The 14,754-nt window shown below is 35.6% G+C and overlaps 1 protein-coding gene across 1 annotated transcript; it reads right to left on the minus strand.

Moving 5' to 3' along the window:
* Positions 1-472: 472 nt before the first annotated feature.
* On the minus strand, positions 473-1,855 carry LOC125838396 (protein CANDIDATE G-PROTEIN COUPLED RECEPTOR 7-like). The gene has a single exon (XM_049517462.1). It carries the CDS (start codon positions 1,853-1,855, stop codon positions 473-475), a length of 1,383 nt encoding a protein of 460 aa, XP_049373419.1.
* Between the last annotated feature and the right edge of the window lie 12,899 nt (positions 1,856-14,754).

The following is a 14,754-nucleotide window of genomic DNA, read 5'->3' on the forward strand; positions in this document are numbered from 1 at the left end:
ATTACACTATGAAAAATAAATAGGTCATCATAATTAGTATACTGTTTAATTACTAAGTTGTATAATTACTATCATAATAATTACACCAAATCCAATTACCAGGTGACTTTTTACACATACCCTTAGTTTTTTGTACTCCATTAGAATCAAGCGACATAACTATTAGCTAACCAATTTAAAATCCTTCATCTAAGAAAAATAAATAACTCAATTATTTTATCCTCTATCTAGCTTTTTATATCTTTACTTTGCACATGTTGTAGTACGTAATATTTTGGGGGGAAAGTGCATCAGAACATGGAAATAATTTCTTCTATAAGAACTTGACATACTAAAAGAATTGCATATTCTACAAACATTAATAAGTTTCCAAAAAACAAAATAAATATGAATAAAAATTAATTGTACAATTTTATGTGAGGGAAGGTCCACCTATGTTGCCAAAGAGACTTGCACTTTAATGGACAAATTCTTATGCAATCTCCTCCTCCTCCTCCTCATCATCGTCATCTTCATCTTCGTCTTCATCTTCATCTTCATCTTCATCTTCTTCTTCTCCTTCTTCATCATCGTCATCTTTGTGAATAGCCAAATATGGATTTTTCCCAATTGGCTTAAAATTATAGAATATAAACATATAGAACATCAAGCTTGCACCTTCAGCAGCAACAATAGTAACCCATTCATGCATATAAGTTACTACACTTTCAATCATAGCAATTCCAAATCTAGTGAAATACAAGAACACAATCAAGACAACATAAAAATGCCTAAAAAGTGTTAACTTCTTGAGATTTTCAGCTGCTTTTCCATCATTCTTTGATGCCAACCTAAGGCTTTTAATAGACCATAGAATTGGGACTAGTACAATACAACAACACATAACATCTATTAACAAAAACAACTCATTCCATACTAACCAATGCTTCTCAACAGGTCCACCTTCACTTATCACAATCGCAGCTATATTTTCGATCACTTGTAAAGGGATCACAAACATTAAAACCTTTTTTTCGCGGTCATGAAGGAAAGGTTTCAAGAATGACCAACCAGTTCCAATAAGAACTATGACAGTGAAAAGTGTTACACCTTTCAAAAATCCAAAAATATAAAATGCCACATCCCAACCATGAGCCTTCCCTGTATTTCTAATGTACATCTTGTCTTCTGCAGCACATATCAACTTCAACGCCTTGAAAACCAACAACATAGCCATGATCAAATGAATCTTGTGAATATTTTTCCTCTGTTTAACACAAATAAATCCCCATATACCCGAAAATACAAAATATACAATGAATAAAAGGAAATATAATTTAGGTAGTAAAGTCTGACCAGCAGGAAGAAAATCTTTCTCTCCATTATCATTCACATTGTATATTTCAGTATGCACATTCATAGTCACAAGAAATTCCTTTTGACAATTGCCAAATATCAAATTATACTCATCAGGCTCGTTGATTGTGGTTGATGTGTTGTAGGATGAATCAGGGCCAAGCTTGTCAAATCTAAAGACAAGATTTACATACTTACTAGATAAAACACAAAAGTTCTCTGTATAAATGGACTCATTCAAGAGTCGCGGAAATGATACATCTCTAACAAGGCAAAATCCCATGGAAGAAGGATATAGTTTTGCAGCTGGTTCATCTGATCTCCAATAAACATGATCTAGAGAAATGGTAACATGTCCATCAGGTGCAAAACCAAATCTCTCTATCAATATTATTTGCCTAGAATCATCAATAATGTGTGTATTCTTGATTTCACATGATGAAAATTTAAAACTTGATATAAATATAATAAACAATGCTTGTAGAAACTTTAAGCCACTTACATAGTTGACATCTTCCATAATATGTTTGTTACTTAGAATTTTTTTATAGCATGATAGGACTAAAATATTTATTTTCTTTTACTTCTCTGTTTTAACTAGAAATTTGTAAAATACTAAAACTAGTAACAAATGACAATGTAAAAGAAATGTATTCTTGTATAGTCTAATTAAAGGAGCACAATTCTTAATTACTCTCACTAATCACACTTAAAACTGTCTTTTAGCAAAATTTTCAGCATTACCACTAATGAAGTTTGAAAATAATTTCAACTTTAGTAGATCCGAACCAATAGGGACTTAAGAGAAAATAAATGAAAGGTAGTTAAAGGAATTTTTTATATAATAACTACTATTAAATTTAAGCTTAAGAGTAAATTTCATCTAATTTCTTCAATCTTCTAATTGCAGAAATTTAGTCATTCAATGCTTCACCATATTTTAGTTTTTTTTTTCGTTGTTTGAATATCAATTATATGATTCATGCTTAAATAATACTCTCTACATTTAAATTTTTTTGTCCTATTTTGACTTGCCACCGAGTTTAAGAAAGTAAAGAAGTCTTTTAAATCTTGTGGTCTTAAATTAAAGATATGTCAAATGTATCAAAATATTCTTTAATCTTATAATATTAAACATGTCACGTGTAATGTTGAAATTAAAGAGTTGATAACGAGGAAAGAGATATTTTTTTTGAAACAGACTAAAAAAAAGTAGGATAAAAAAATTAAAATAGATGAAAGAGGAAAATAAGACAAACAAATTAAAATGAAAGGAAAATATTTTTATTGTGCAAGAATAAGCAATAAAAAGGTGAGATAATTACACTCTAGTGCAGCTCATAAAATTACTTTACATAATCTTGCCAAGGTTTTCATTGTTTACATTTATTGACACATTCCATGACAACTCTAAATTGTAGGACTTAGATCTATTGAGTTTTTTTTAAAACCAAAGTGTATATTATTTTTTTGCAGATTTTTTCTTGTTGATTTACTGGGAAAAAAAAGGAACAAGAAGAAAATTAATAGATATTGCACGCAATTTTTTCTATAAATTAATTTATGTTAATCCTATTAGAGGACAAACTAAGTGAAAGATCTATCAAATTAAGCAAATAAACAAATAATTTATTATTATTATTATTATTAAAATAATAATAATAATAATAAATAATAAATAATAATAGTAACAACTACCAAATTAATCTAACTGTATTGAAATTTTGATATAATTATAAGTAAGATTGGTGTTCGGCCATTGTTGAAGCTTGAAGCTTCAAAGTTTGAAAATTGAATTCTTATAAATTAGTTTTATTTCGAATGGATATTGTTGCAAAAGATCGATTACATATTGAGGAGTCTAAATCTAAAATTTTGGGTGATTTGATGTAGTAGGTGTTTATGGATGGATATGGTGTTTGAATTCAAGGAAGAAGACGAAGTCAGATTTTTATATAATGTTGTATATTATTGTATAAGGTTGTATAAATATCTCATATAATTTTGTATAATAATATATATCTAATTTTAAAACATTGTTGTAAAGAAAATAATCAAAGTTTTTGTTTATTTTTTAATATGGGTGTATATGTTGTATACCGAATTTTTAAAACATCGATGTAAGAAAATAATGAAATTGTTGAAGGAAGATTATATGAAATGTGGTTTTGGTGGAAACTTTTATAACGGCAAAAACGTTTTCTCTGGAAATGGGCTTATTATGTTTTAGGCTAAAAAATTACATGTAAGCTTTGTGTTATATTCTTGCAATGTAATTAGATAATTGTTTTTTTTTTAAATTACCCCTTAAAAAATTTATGAGATAAAAGTGTGTACTAACAAAAAATATTTGTTGAATTTAAGCTGAATTTAAATTCAATAAGGAATAAGGCATAATTACCCAATGATGAGAAACCATTATTATGTAAGAAGGAAAAACATAAAGAAATGCAAAAAAAATATATATATATATATTAAGAAAGGTATCTTAAATCAAATTTCTAGGAGTGTGACATTGTCACGCCCCTAGCCTACACCCTGAACGTAACTGGCACTCGAGAACCATTGCTGGTCCACAAGTGAACCCTTGGCATAACTCAATACTCAGTGGAAGACTTACTCAATATTAGATGAACTCAAAAATCTCAAGACATAACTCGGAATATTAAAAAACATTCAACTGGTCAAAAGAGACAATTCAAGTCTAAAAAATTAACAGCTGGAAATGAAACAAACTTCTCAAAACTCTATTGTCTATGAAGCCTCTAAGTACTACGATGGATGTCGGGACAAGAACCCCGATCATCCTACAAAACTGAAAATAAAAGCAAAGTGTGGAGCCCTCTGGAAAGCAAGGAGGCTCACCAATAAAACTCTGGGATTGCAAGTGGTATCAATGGAGCGCCTGTTGATGACCCTGGTTACCTGTATGTGTATCATGAAAGATGCATGACAAATGGCGTCAGTACATGGAATGTACGAGCATGCAAGGAGAACTCTAAAGCATAGACATAATAAACTTGATCTGATGAAAAGGAGGAAATTACTTCCCTCATCTCAACTCAACTCAACTCAACTCAAAGATACTCAAGAATATTCAAAGATACTCAAGGATACTCAAACTCAGAAAATACTCAACTCAGTTCAAGAATACTCAACTCATTATAAAGCAATACTAAAAGATGCAGTATAAAGTAAGCTTTTAAACAGTAAATGACAACTCAAAGTATTTAATATTACAATAATAATTCATTTACTTTTATTTGGGAGATTCTCTAACCGACAACCATCACTATGAGCTATGTGATAATACAACGGCTCTCCCACGCTGCCAGAACTGTCCTATACCTTGTTGTAGTATAATACATCTTCAACTAAGTGGATCCACTAAGCTATGGTTAAAGCAATAAGGAATCATCTAAAAAGTATGACCTTTTACCCATGTTGACATACATGGTTTATATGGACTTTGAGTTGTCTGAACTCGTCCCCATATCGGTGCTCAATACTACTCCCAATAATATAATTCATGCTCAAATGTTTAAAAACATTTTCTCATCCTCAACTTTGAGATTATTACTCAAAAGGTTCTCTTAAAAGAGATAGTGCTCAAAAACACCTCATGAACTCATTAATTTGGAAATCAAGGTTTCCTCTCAATTTAAATGTAAAAGTATTTATTCTTGGGAATACTAAGTTCCCATATATTCATTTGGAAAAATGAAATTCAACTCACCTCATCCTCATACTCAAGTACTCAAGTCTTAAAAAAAGTTTAAAAGTTTTCAAAAGACTTCTCAAATGACTCGAAAGAACTTCCTCGAACTTTATTCTTAACTCTATCTTGAATTTGAATTATGAATTATGAATTCAAGAGTTATGACTTGGATATCAAGGATTAATGAAGATTTTAAGTGTGTATATCAAGTAGAAAACATAGATATGATTCGAGGGAACTCACACGGAAAGAAGGTCGGAAGGGTAGGGGACTTGGAGACCCTGACACACTGAGTGGCGCGGGGTGCCGGCCCCTAAACTACTGAACGTGGTTTGGGGCGCACTGAGTGGTGCAGCGCCCCACCCCTATGCCCAGGTATTGACGAATTTTCTTGCTCCAATTTCATGTCTAACTCCCCTAGAATCAATTGATTTCCCTCAAACTCTTTTGAATTCTTAAACCCAACCTAATTACAACGAAATCTACACCAAACCCCACCAAGAACAACACTCATTCGCAACTCTCCCCTCAAGAACTCAACAAAAATTTCATTATCAAAGAACGAGACACAAAACTTCAAGAACTCAAATCATTCAACCTCAAGAATGAAGTTACGGATAAAAATTACATGATTGACATGTGGGTGAATGAAACCAACACTATGAGAACTTATATGCCTTATAAGGATCAAATCCTTGGCGAAACTCCTCAACAATTACAAGAATCTTGAACGAACGCTTAAACTTCTCCATTTTCTCCTCTTGCACTTCTCTCTAAAAACCTAAGTGTGTTTCGGAATTGTGAAAACTGATCTAAATCAGTTTAGACCCCTATTTGGGGGAACCAAAACGTGCAAACTTAGTGGGGTAAGGAAAAAACCAAAATACCTCTCCTTAATTCAGATGAATTTCCTTAACTAGACAGGCTGAACTCAAACGGGAATATCTCCATCATCTGAACTCAGAATTTAGAAAACTCGGTGGAGTTGGAAAGAGGAATCAGAGATCTTTCATTTGATATCTCATGGGACACCTAACTCATCGTGTACTGAAAGTTATGATCGTTTGAAGTTGACCCAAAACTCACAATTGAAGTCTAACTTGCAAAATTCCCAATTTGGTTCTTTCTAAAATTAACTTTTTCTAAGACCGAGGTGTTACAATATTTCCCCCTTGGGAACATTCATCCTCGAATGAGATCACTCTAATTAGGACTAAGGGTGACAACATCTAACAGCCAGCTCAAACACCCAACATGCAATTTAACATAACACAGCATATCAATTTAAAGTGTTTTACAAAAATCATTACCTTAGTCTGGAATTTCTCCGGAAGTAAAGAGATGTGGGTATTTCTTCTTCATATCCTCCTCAGACTCCCAAGTAGCTTCCTTAACAAACTGATTCCTCCATAAGACCTTGACTGATTCTACCTCTTTGGTTCTCAGCTTGCGAACCTGACGATCAAGTATCTCAACATGTATCTCCTCATAAGATAGGTTGTCCTTAATACCAATATCCTCAGTCGGTATAATAAGTGAAGGATCGCTCATACACTTCTTCAACATAGAAATTATGTGAAACACCGGATGGACTGCTTCTAACTCTAGCGGTAGCTCCAACTCATAAGCTACATTGCTAATTGTCTTGGATATCCTGTAAGGACGAATATATCGGGGACTAAACTTCCCCTTCTTTCCAGACCTCATAACATCCTTCATGGGTGAAACCTTCAAATAAACCCAATCATCCACCTCAAATTCCAAGTCTCTTCTCCTAACATTTGTATAGGATTTTTGACGACTCTGCATTGTTTTCAACCTTTCTTGAATGATCTTCACTTTCTCCATAGCTTGATGAACCAAGTCTGGTCCTATCAACCCAGCTTCACCAACTTCAAACCATCCAATAAGATAGCTACATCTTCTCCCATAAAGAGCCTCATAGCGAGCCATTTGGATGATAGAGTGATAACTCTTGTTGTAAACAAATTCAATGAGAGGTAAGTGATCGTCCCAATTACCCTTGAAATTGATCACACACACCCTCAACATATCCTTTAAAGTCTGAATCGTACACTCTGCTTGACCATCAGTCTGAGGATGGAAAGCGGTATTCAAATTCACTTTCAAACCCAAACCTTTCTGGAAAGACTTCCAAAATTGTGTGGTGAATTGCACACCTCTACCTGAAATGATGGACACCAGAACTCCATGAAGTCTAACTATCTCTTGAATACATAATCTTGCATAATCTTCTGCTGAAAAAGTAATCTTTACCGGTAAGAAATGGGGTGATTTAGTCACCTGATCCATACTCACCCAAATTAAATCATGTTGCCTACGTGACCGCGGTAAACCAACAATAAAATCTATGTTAATCATCTCCCACATCCATTCCGGAAAATCTATGTTCTAAGCCATACCACCGGGCCTTTGGTGCTCTACCTTGACTTGTTGGCAATTCGGGCACTTAACAACGTATTCTGCAATACACCTCTTCATACTACTCCAACAATATACTTCTCTCAAGTCACGATACATCTTTGTGGAACCAGGATGAATCGAATATCTGGATCTATGAGCTTCTTCCATGATCCTCTCTTGGAGTTTATCTACCCTAGGTACACAAAATCTACCTTAATACCTCAATACACCATCTCCCCCTTGTTCAAAAGCCAACACTTTCTGCTTATGAACATTTGCCTTCAATTCAAGCAAAACAGGGTCTTGGTCTTGTTAATCTTTCACTTTGGACTCATGATTCAGCCCCATTCATCACCACCACTCTGCCTTCATTGGAATCCATTAACCGGACTCCCAATGTGCAAGTATGTGCACATCCTTGGCTAATTCCTTCTTCTTTTTCTCGACATGGGTAGTACTACCCATATATAACTTGCTCAATGCGTTAGCAACTACATTAGCCTTACCAGGGTGATATAAAATACTCATGTCATAATCCTTGAGTAATTCTAACCACCTCATTTTGTATGAGATTAAGCTCTTTCTGATTGAATACATACTGGAGACTCTTGTGATCAGTGAACACATCTACATGAACAACATAGAGATAGTGACGACATATTTTCAAAGCAAATACTACTGCAGCCCACTCTAGATCACGAGTCGGGTAATTCTTCCCGTGAATCTTAAGTTGTCTGGAGGCATAAGCTATAACTTCGCCATTCTGCATCAAAACACAACCAAGTCCAACTCTGGATGCATTACAATGCACAAGAAAACCTTGTATACCCTCCAATAAGGTCAACAATGGGGCAGTATTTAATCGGGTTTTCAATTCCTAAAAGATTTTCTCACAAGCTTCAAACCATTGAAACTTAACTGTCTTCTGAGTCAACTTTGTCAATGGGGACGAAAACCCCTCGACAAACCTCCTATAATAACCAGCCAATCCTAAGAAACTCCTAATATCAGTTGGAGATGTGGGTCTGGGCCAGTTTTGCTCTGCCTCAATCTTTTGAGTGTCAACTCGAATCCCTTCACTAGAAATAATGTGGCCTAAGAACGCCACAGACTCGAGCCAAAACTCACACTTGGAAAATTTAGCATACAACTCTCTATCTTTGAGAGTTTGGAGAACTATTCTGGGAAGACTAGCATGATCTTCCTCATTCCTCGAATAAATTAGAATGTCATCAATGAATACGATAACAAACATATCAAGATAGGGCTTTAACACTCTGTTTATAAGATCCATGAACGATGCAGGAGCATTAGTCAAGCCAAATGACATAACTAGAAACTCGTAATGACCATAACGAGTCTTGAATGTTGTCTTTAGATTATTACTCTCTCTTACCCTCAACTGGTGATATCCTGATCTGAGGTCTATCATAGAAAAACAAGTGGTATCCTGAAGTTGATCAAATATATCATTAATTCTCAAAAGAGGATAATTATTCTTGATAGTGACCTTGTTCAATTGGCGGTAATCAATACACATCCTAAGTGAACAACCTTTCTTCCTCACAAATAAGACTGGCACGCCCCAAGGTGAGATACTAGGTCGAATAAAGCCCTTAACAAGGAAATCTTTCAACTACTCTTTTAACTCTTTCAAATCAACGGGAGCCATTCTATATGGCAAAATAGAGATAGGTCGAGTATCGGAAAGAATATCTATACCGACGTTTATTACTCTCTCATCTCATGAGGGACTCCTGAAAGACCTATGGAAACTTACTCACAACTGGAACTGACTAAATAGACGGTGTCTCAACACTAGAGTCATTAATTCTGACTAAATGATAGATGCACCCCTTAGAAACTAACTTTCTGGCCTTAAGGTACGAAATAAAACAACCCTTAGGCAGTGTTGAACTAATCCTCCACTCAACAACTGGCTCGTTAGGAAATTGGAACTTAACTACTCCAGTTCTACAATCAACTGAGGCATAACAAGCATAAAGATAGTCCATACCTAGAATAACATCAAAGTCCACCATATCTAGCTCAACTAAGTCAACCATGGTATCCTTATGATTGGCAGAGATGACACAATCATGATGAAATCTCTCAGCTAGAATAGACTCACCAAAAGGTGTGGAAACACTGAAGGGCTCAAGAAGTTGTTTCGGAAGAATATCAAACCTCATAGCAAAATATGGAGTCACAAAAGATAGACTCACGCCTGGATCAAGCAATGCATGTACGTCAAAAGTAAAGACTTTGATCATACCAGTGACAACATTAGGTGAATTATCTTGCTCTTGGTGATTGGTGATAGCATACAGACGGTTTGCTCCTCCGCCTGTCCCTGAAGTATCTCATCTAGGTGCAACCCTGTCTGGTGGAGCCGCTGAAGAAAATTGGGATCTATTGCCTCCATTACTATTTCCCTACATGTTCTTAGGGCACTCTCTCATAAAGTGACGTGCTTGAACACACTTGAAACAATCGGTGGAGCCATTACGACACATTTCTGGGGGGTTTCTACCACACTTAACACATGTGGAGTCCAGTTACCTCCTTGTGCCACACTACCTTGAGATTTTGCAGGTCTAGCTCTGAATTTCTGAGAATTCTTATTCTTGAACTCACCTCTGCTCCTTGGTGCAAGTGCACTAGCAGATGATGGAGCAGGTTAAATCGGCTTTTGTTGAAAAGATGATCGGTTCACATTACCTTTATGTTGTACATACTCATTACCTGTAGTCTTAGCCTTCTTGTTACAAAATTCTTCTTTATCTCTCAACTTGTACTCCTCAACCTACTGCACATGGATCATAAACCTTGTTACGTCCATGTCCCCTATCAACATAGCAGTCATACCCTCTTTGCTTGATAGATGAGACAACCCAAACACAAAAAGAGCCATCATGCTCCTCATGTTAGCAACCATCTTCGGAGCTTAACGGGACAGTTGAGTGAACTTGAGGCTATACTCATGCACACTCATGGATTCATGCTTCAAATTAAGAAACTCTCTTACCTTCGCCTCCCTCAGCTCACGGGGAAAGAAACTCCCCACGAATGCCTCTTCGAACATAACCCAGCTCACAATTAGTGTCCTTTCAGCTCTAATCTTCATCCATTGGTCGTACCAGACCCTAGAAACACCCTTCAGTTGGTATGAAGCTACCTCTACAGGTTCAGCATCCACAACATGCATCACTTCAAACACTTTCTGAAACTCCTCCACAAAGTTAATGGGATCCTCAATGACACTTGAACTTGTGAATTATGGAGGATTCATCCTCAAGAACTCACGGATTATGGATGTATCAGCCACATCCTGTCGAACCCCTCTCTGCTGACCAGCTTGGTTGGCCACAACTTGGCTCAACATTCGGATAAATAGCATCCCGGAACTCAGTATTAGTGTCTCTCCTTGGGTTGCACTTCTGGTGCATTGGGTACCCATTGATCCTGAGGATCAACATTCTTCCTTGCAGGACGACCTCGAATAGCTTTTCGTGGAGGCCTGATCTGAAAGATACATGCAAGCACAAATTAGAAAGAAACTTTATAGAGTTGAACTTTATCACACGAAAAAAGAGTGAGAACTAAGGGAATTATTTCCTAAATATTGTTGCCTCCTAATTATAGATGTGGCACGCTTCACACTGATAACTAGGAATATAATACACGGCTTCATAGACACCAAGTTTGTTACTCTCCGAGCCTACACCCTAGACGTAATTGGCACTCGAGAACCATTGCTAGTCCACAACCGAACCTTTGGTCTGGCTCAATACTCAGCAGAAGACTTACTCAACATTATATGAACTCAAAGGAAAGATTTAACTCAAAAATCTCAAGACATAACTCAAAATATTCAAAAACATTCAATTGTCCAAAAGAGGCAACTCAAGTCTAAAACATAAACAATTGGAAATGAAACAGATTTCTCAAGACTCTACTGTCTATGAAGCCTCTAAGTACTACGATAGATGTCAGGACAAGACCCACGATCAACCTACAAAAGTGAAAATAAAAGCAAAGTGTGGAGCCCTATGGAAAGAAATGAGGCTCACCAATCAAACTATGGGACTGCAAGTGGTATCATCGGAGTGCCTGTTGATGACCCTGGTTACCTGTATCTGCATCATGAATGATGTCATTCATCAGTACATGGAATGTACGAGCATGCAAGGAGAACTCTAAAGCATAGACATAAGCTTGATCTGATGAAAATAAGGAACATACTTCCATCATCTCAACTCAACTCAACTCAAAGATACTCAAAGATACACAAGGATACTCAAACTCATAAAATACTCAATTGAATTACAAAATACTCAACTCATTATAAACCAAAAATAAAAGACGTAGTATAAAGAAAGATTTTAAAACAATAAATGACAATTCAAAGTATTTAAAAATACAATAATAACTCGTTTACTCTTATTTGGGAGATTCTCTAATCGATAACCATCATTATGAGCTATGTGATGATACAATGTCTCACCCACGCTACCAGAATTGTCCTATACCTTGCTGGAGTATAAGACATCATCAACTAAGTGGATACACTAATTTATGCTTAAAAGCAATAAGTAATCATCTAAAAACTATGAACTTTAACCCATGTTGGCATACATGGTTTATGAGGACTTTGAGTTGTCTGAACTAGTCCCCATATCGGTGCTCAATACTACTCCCAATAATATAACTCATGCTCATATGTTTAAAAATATTTCCTTATCCTCAACTTTGAGATTATTACTCAAAAGGTTCTCTTAAAAGAGATAGTGCTTAAAAACTCCTCATGAACTCATTTGTAAATCAAGGTTTCCTCTCAATTTAAATTAACAGTATTTACTTTTGGGAATACTTAGTTCCCATATATTCATTTTGAAAAATGAAACTCAACTCACCTCATCCTCATACTCAAATACTCAAGTCTTAAAAAAGTTTTAAAAGTTTGCAAAAGACTTCTCAAATGACTCGAAAGGACTTCCTCGAACTTTACTCTTAACTCTATCTTGAATTTGAATTATGAATTGGATATGCATGATATCTCAAGGATTAATGATGGTTTTAAGTGTGGATATCAAGTAAAAAACATAGGTATGATTTGTGGGACCTCACACGGAAGGATGGTCGGAAGGGTAGGGGACTTGGCGACCCTGGCGGATGAGTGGCTCGGGGATCCAGACCCCAAACTACTAAAGGTGGTTTGGAGCGCATTGAGTGGAGCAGTGTGCCACCCCTATGCCCAGGTATTGACGAATTTTCTTGCTCCAATTTCATGTCTCTAACTCCCCTAGAATTGAACGATTTCCCTCAAAGTCTTTTGGATTCTTAAACCCAACCTAATTACAACAAAATCTACACCAAAACTTACCAAGAACAACACTCATTCGCAACTATCCCCTCAAGAACTCAACAAGAATTTCATTATCAAAGAGCGAGACACAAAACCTCAAGAACTCAAATCATTCAACCTCAAGAACAAAATTATGGATAAAAATTACATGATTGGCGTGTAGGTGATTGAACCCAACACTATGAGAACTTACATACCTCATAAGAATCAAATCCTTGGTAAAAATCCTCAACAATCGCAAGAATCTTGAACGAACACTTGACCTTCTTTTTTTTCTCCTCTTGCACTTCTCTCTAAAACCCTAAGCGTGTTTAGGAATTGTGAAAACTGATCTAAATCGGTTTAGACCCCTATTTGGGGTAACCAAAATGTGCAAACTTAGTGGGGTAAGGAAAAGGCCAAAATACCCCTCCTTAATTCAGATGAATTTCCTTAACTTAGATCTTTCCAATTTAGTTATTTATAAAAGTAGCTCTTTCTAAGATCAAGGTGTTACAGACAACAACTCTATCGCAAGGGTGCCACAAGGATTTGTTGTTTCTAAAATTTTACAAGACTATCACACCACCCCTTACGACATAAGGGTAGCACATCTCCGAAGATTTTATGTTCAAACTTGGATTTATATTTTAATATATTGGCCTTTGTTTACTGTAAAAATACATATTGAACATGATTTTTCCAAAATTTTGTACATGAAAGAAATAGAATGTAATGAAGTCATGGTCATTTGCTTGCTTTCATATTTGTTTACTATTTTTTCTCCTTTTTGTAGCTTCTACAATGTGTTTTTAGCATGTTGGGATGGGTGACGACATGCTTTTTGAGGTAGTCAAGAGAGTTTTGAGTGAGTTTTTTCTCGTTTGGAGCTTTTGTGTTAAAAGGGTTGATTTCAGTCACATTCTTAGTAAATGGGATCCAGTGAGATTTCTATCAACACTGTTAGCTCTGAAGCATTTGGTCTAGTAGGACTTTTGATTTGGGTCCAATAGTTGTTGATTTGATTTTTGAATGCTTGGTTGTTTACTTATTTTTAGTTATTTTTGTTATACTGTTGACCTTGGTCAACATTTTGTCAACCTTAGTCGGTTGTTTTGTCGATTTCATTGAGTCATGAATGCTATAGTTAGGTAGCATGTTTCGTTTGCATTCACAGGACTCTGAATAAATTCTAAGAGTTTGTTTGAGGACTTGAAAAATTATTGCAGTTGTTGATGCTGATGCACCGGCAGAGCCTAGCCCACTTCAACAATGCTGCTCTTGCGGCTAGCCAACTGTACTAGTGAAAGGTGGTGATATCATTGGTGATGTCAACAAAAGCTTACACTTTCAAGATTGTCGTTGCTCTGATGAAGCTGGAGGATTTTGATGGTTCTACTCTTAGGAACTCTTTTCCACACTTGAGACATCGTACCTACGACCAAAAGTCTACAGGAGCGAGATCGATATGTACTTTAAATCTCTTCTTCTTTATTTTATTCCAAATGAGTGAGAATTTTGTTCATCCGTTGTTGAGCTCAATATGAGGGAGAATTCCTCTATTCTTGACCATTTCTCTTGGTTCAAAGTTAAAATTCTTCCCTCTTTGTGTTATATTATGTATTCAAGGTTCTATTTTGCAATTCACCCCCATTTTGAACCTCAAAATTCTTGATTTTCTCTTTTTGTAAAGTTAGCTTTTCGGATCATTTGTTTTAATTTGCCACTGTCTTTTCCCAATTTTATGGCATGTGATCCTCATCTCGAGGGGAACATAATAATTGAGTTAGTTTTTAGTTTCTTTATTAAGCTATGAAGGTCCATTTTTGACTTATTTTTTGGTATAAATTTTATGGCACAATATGGTTATTGTTATTTTTGTGTGGACGTGTAATTATGATATTGATAGTGTGGTAGTGATACGAGGCTC

Source organism: Solanum verrucosum, unplaced genomic scaffold (genome assembly GCF_900185275.1).
Source record: "Solanum verrucosum unplaced genomic scaffold, falcon-dt-bn FXZP01000150.1, whole genome shotgun sequence".
NCBI lineage: Eukaryota > Viridiplantae > Streptophyta > Magnoliopsida > Solanales > Solanaceae > Solanum > Solanum verrucosum.

Coding starts and splice junctions, on each gene's coding strand:
- LOC125838396 (XM_049517462.1), bottom strand. CDS start 1,855: ATGGAAGATGTCAACTATGTAAGTGGCTTAAAGTTTCTACAAGCATTG.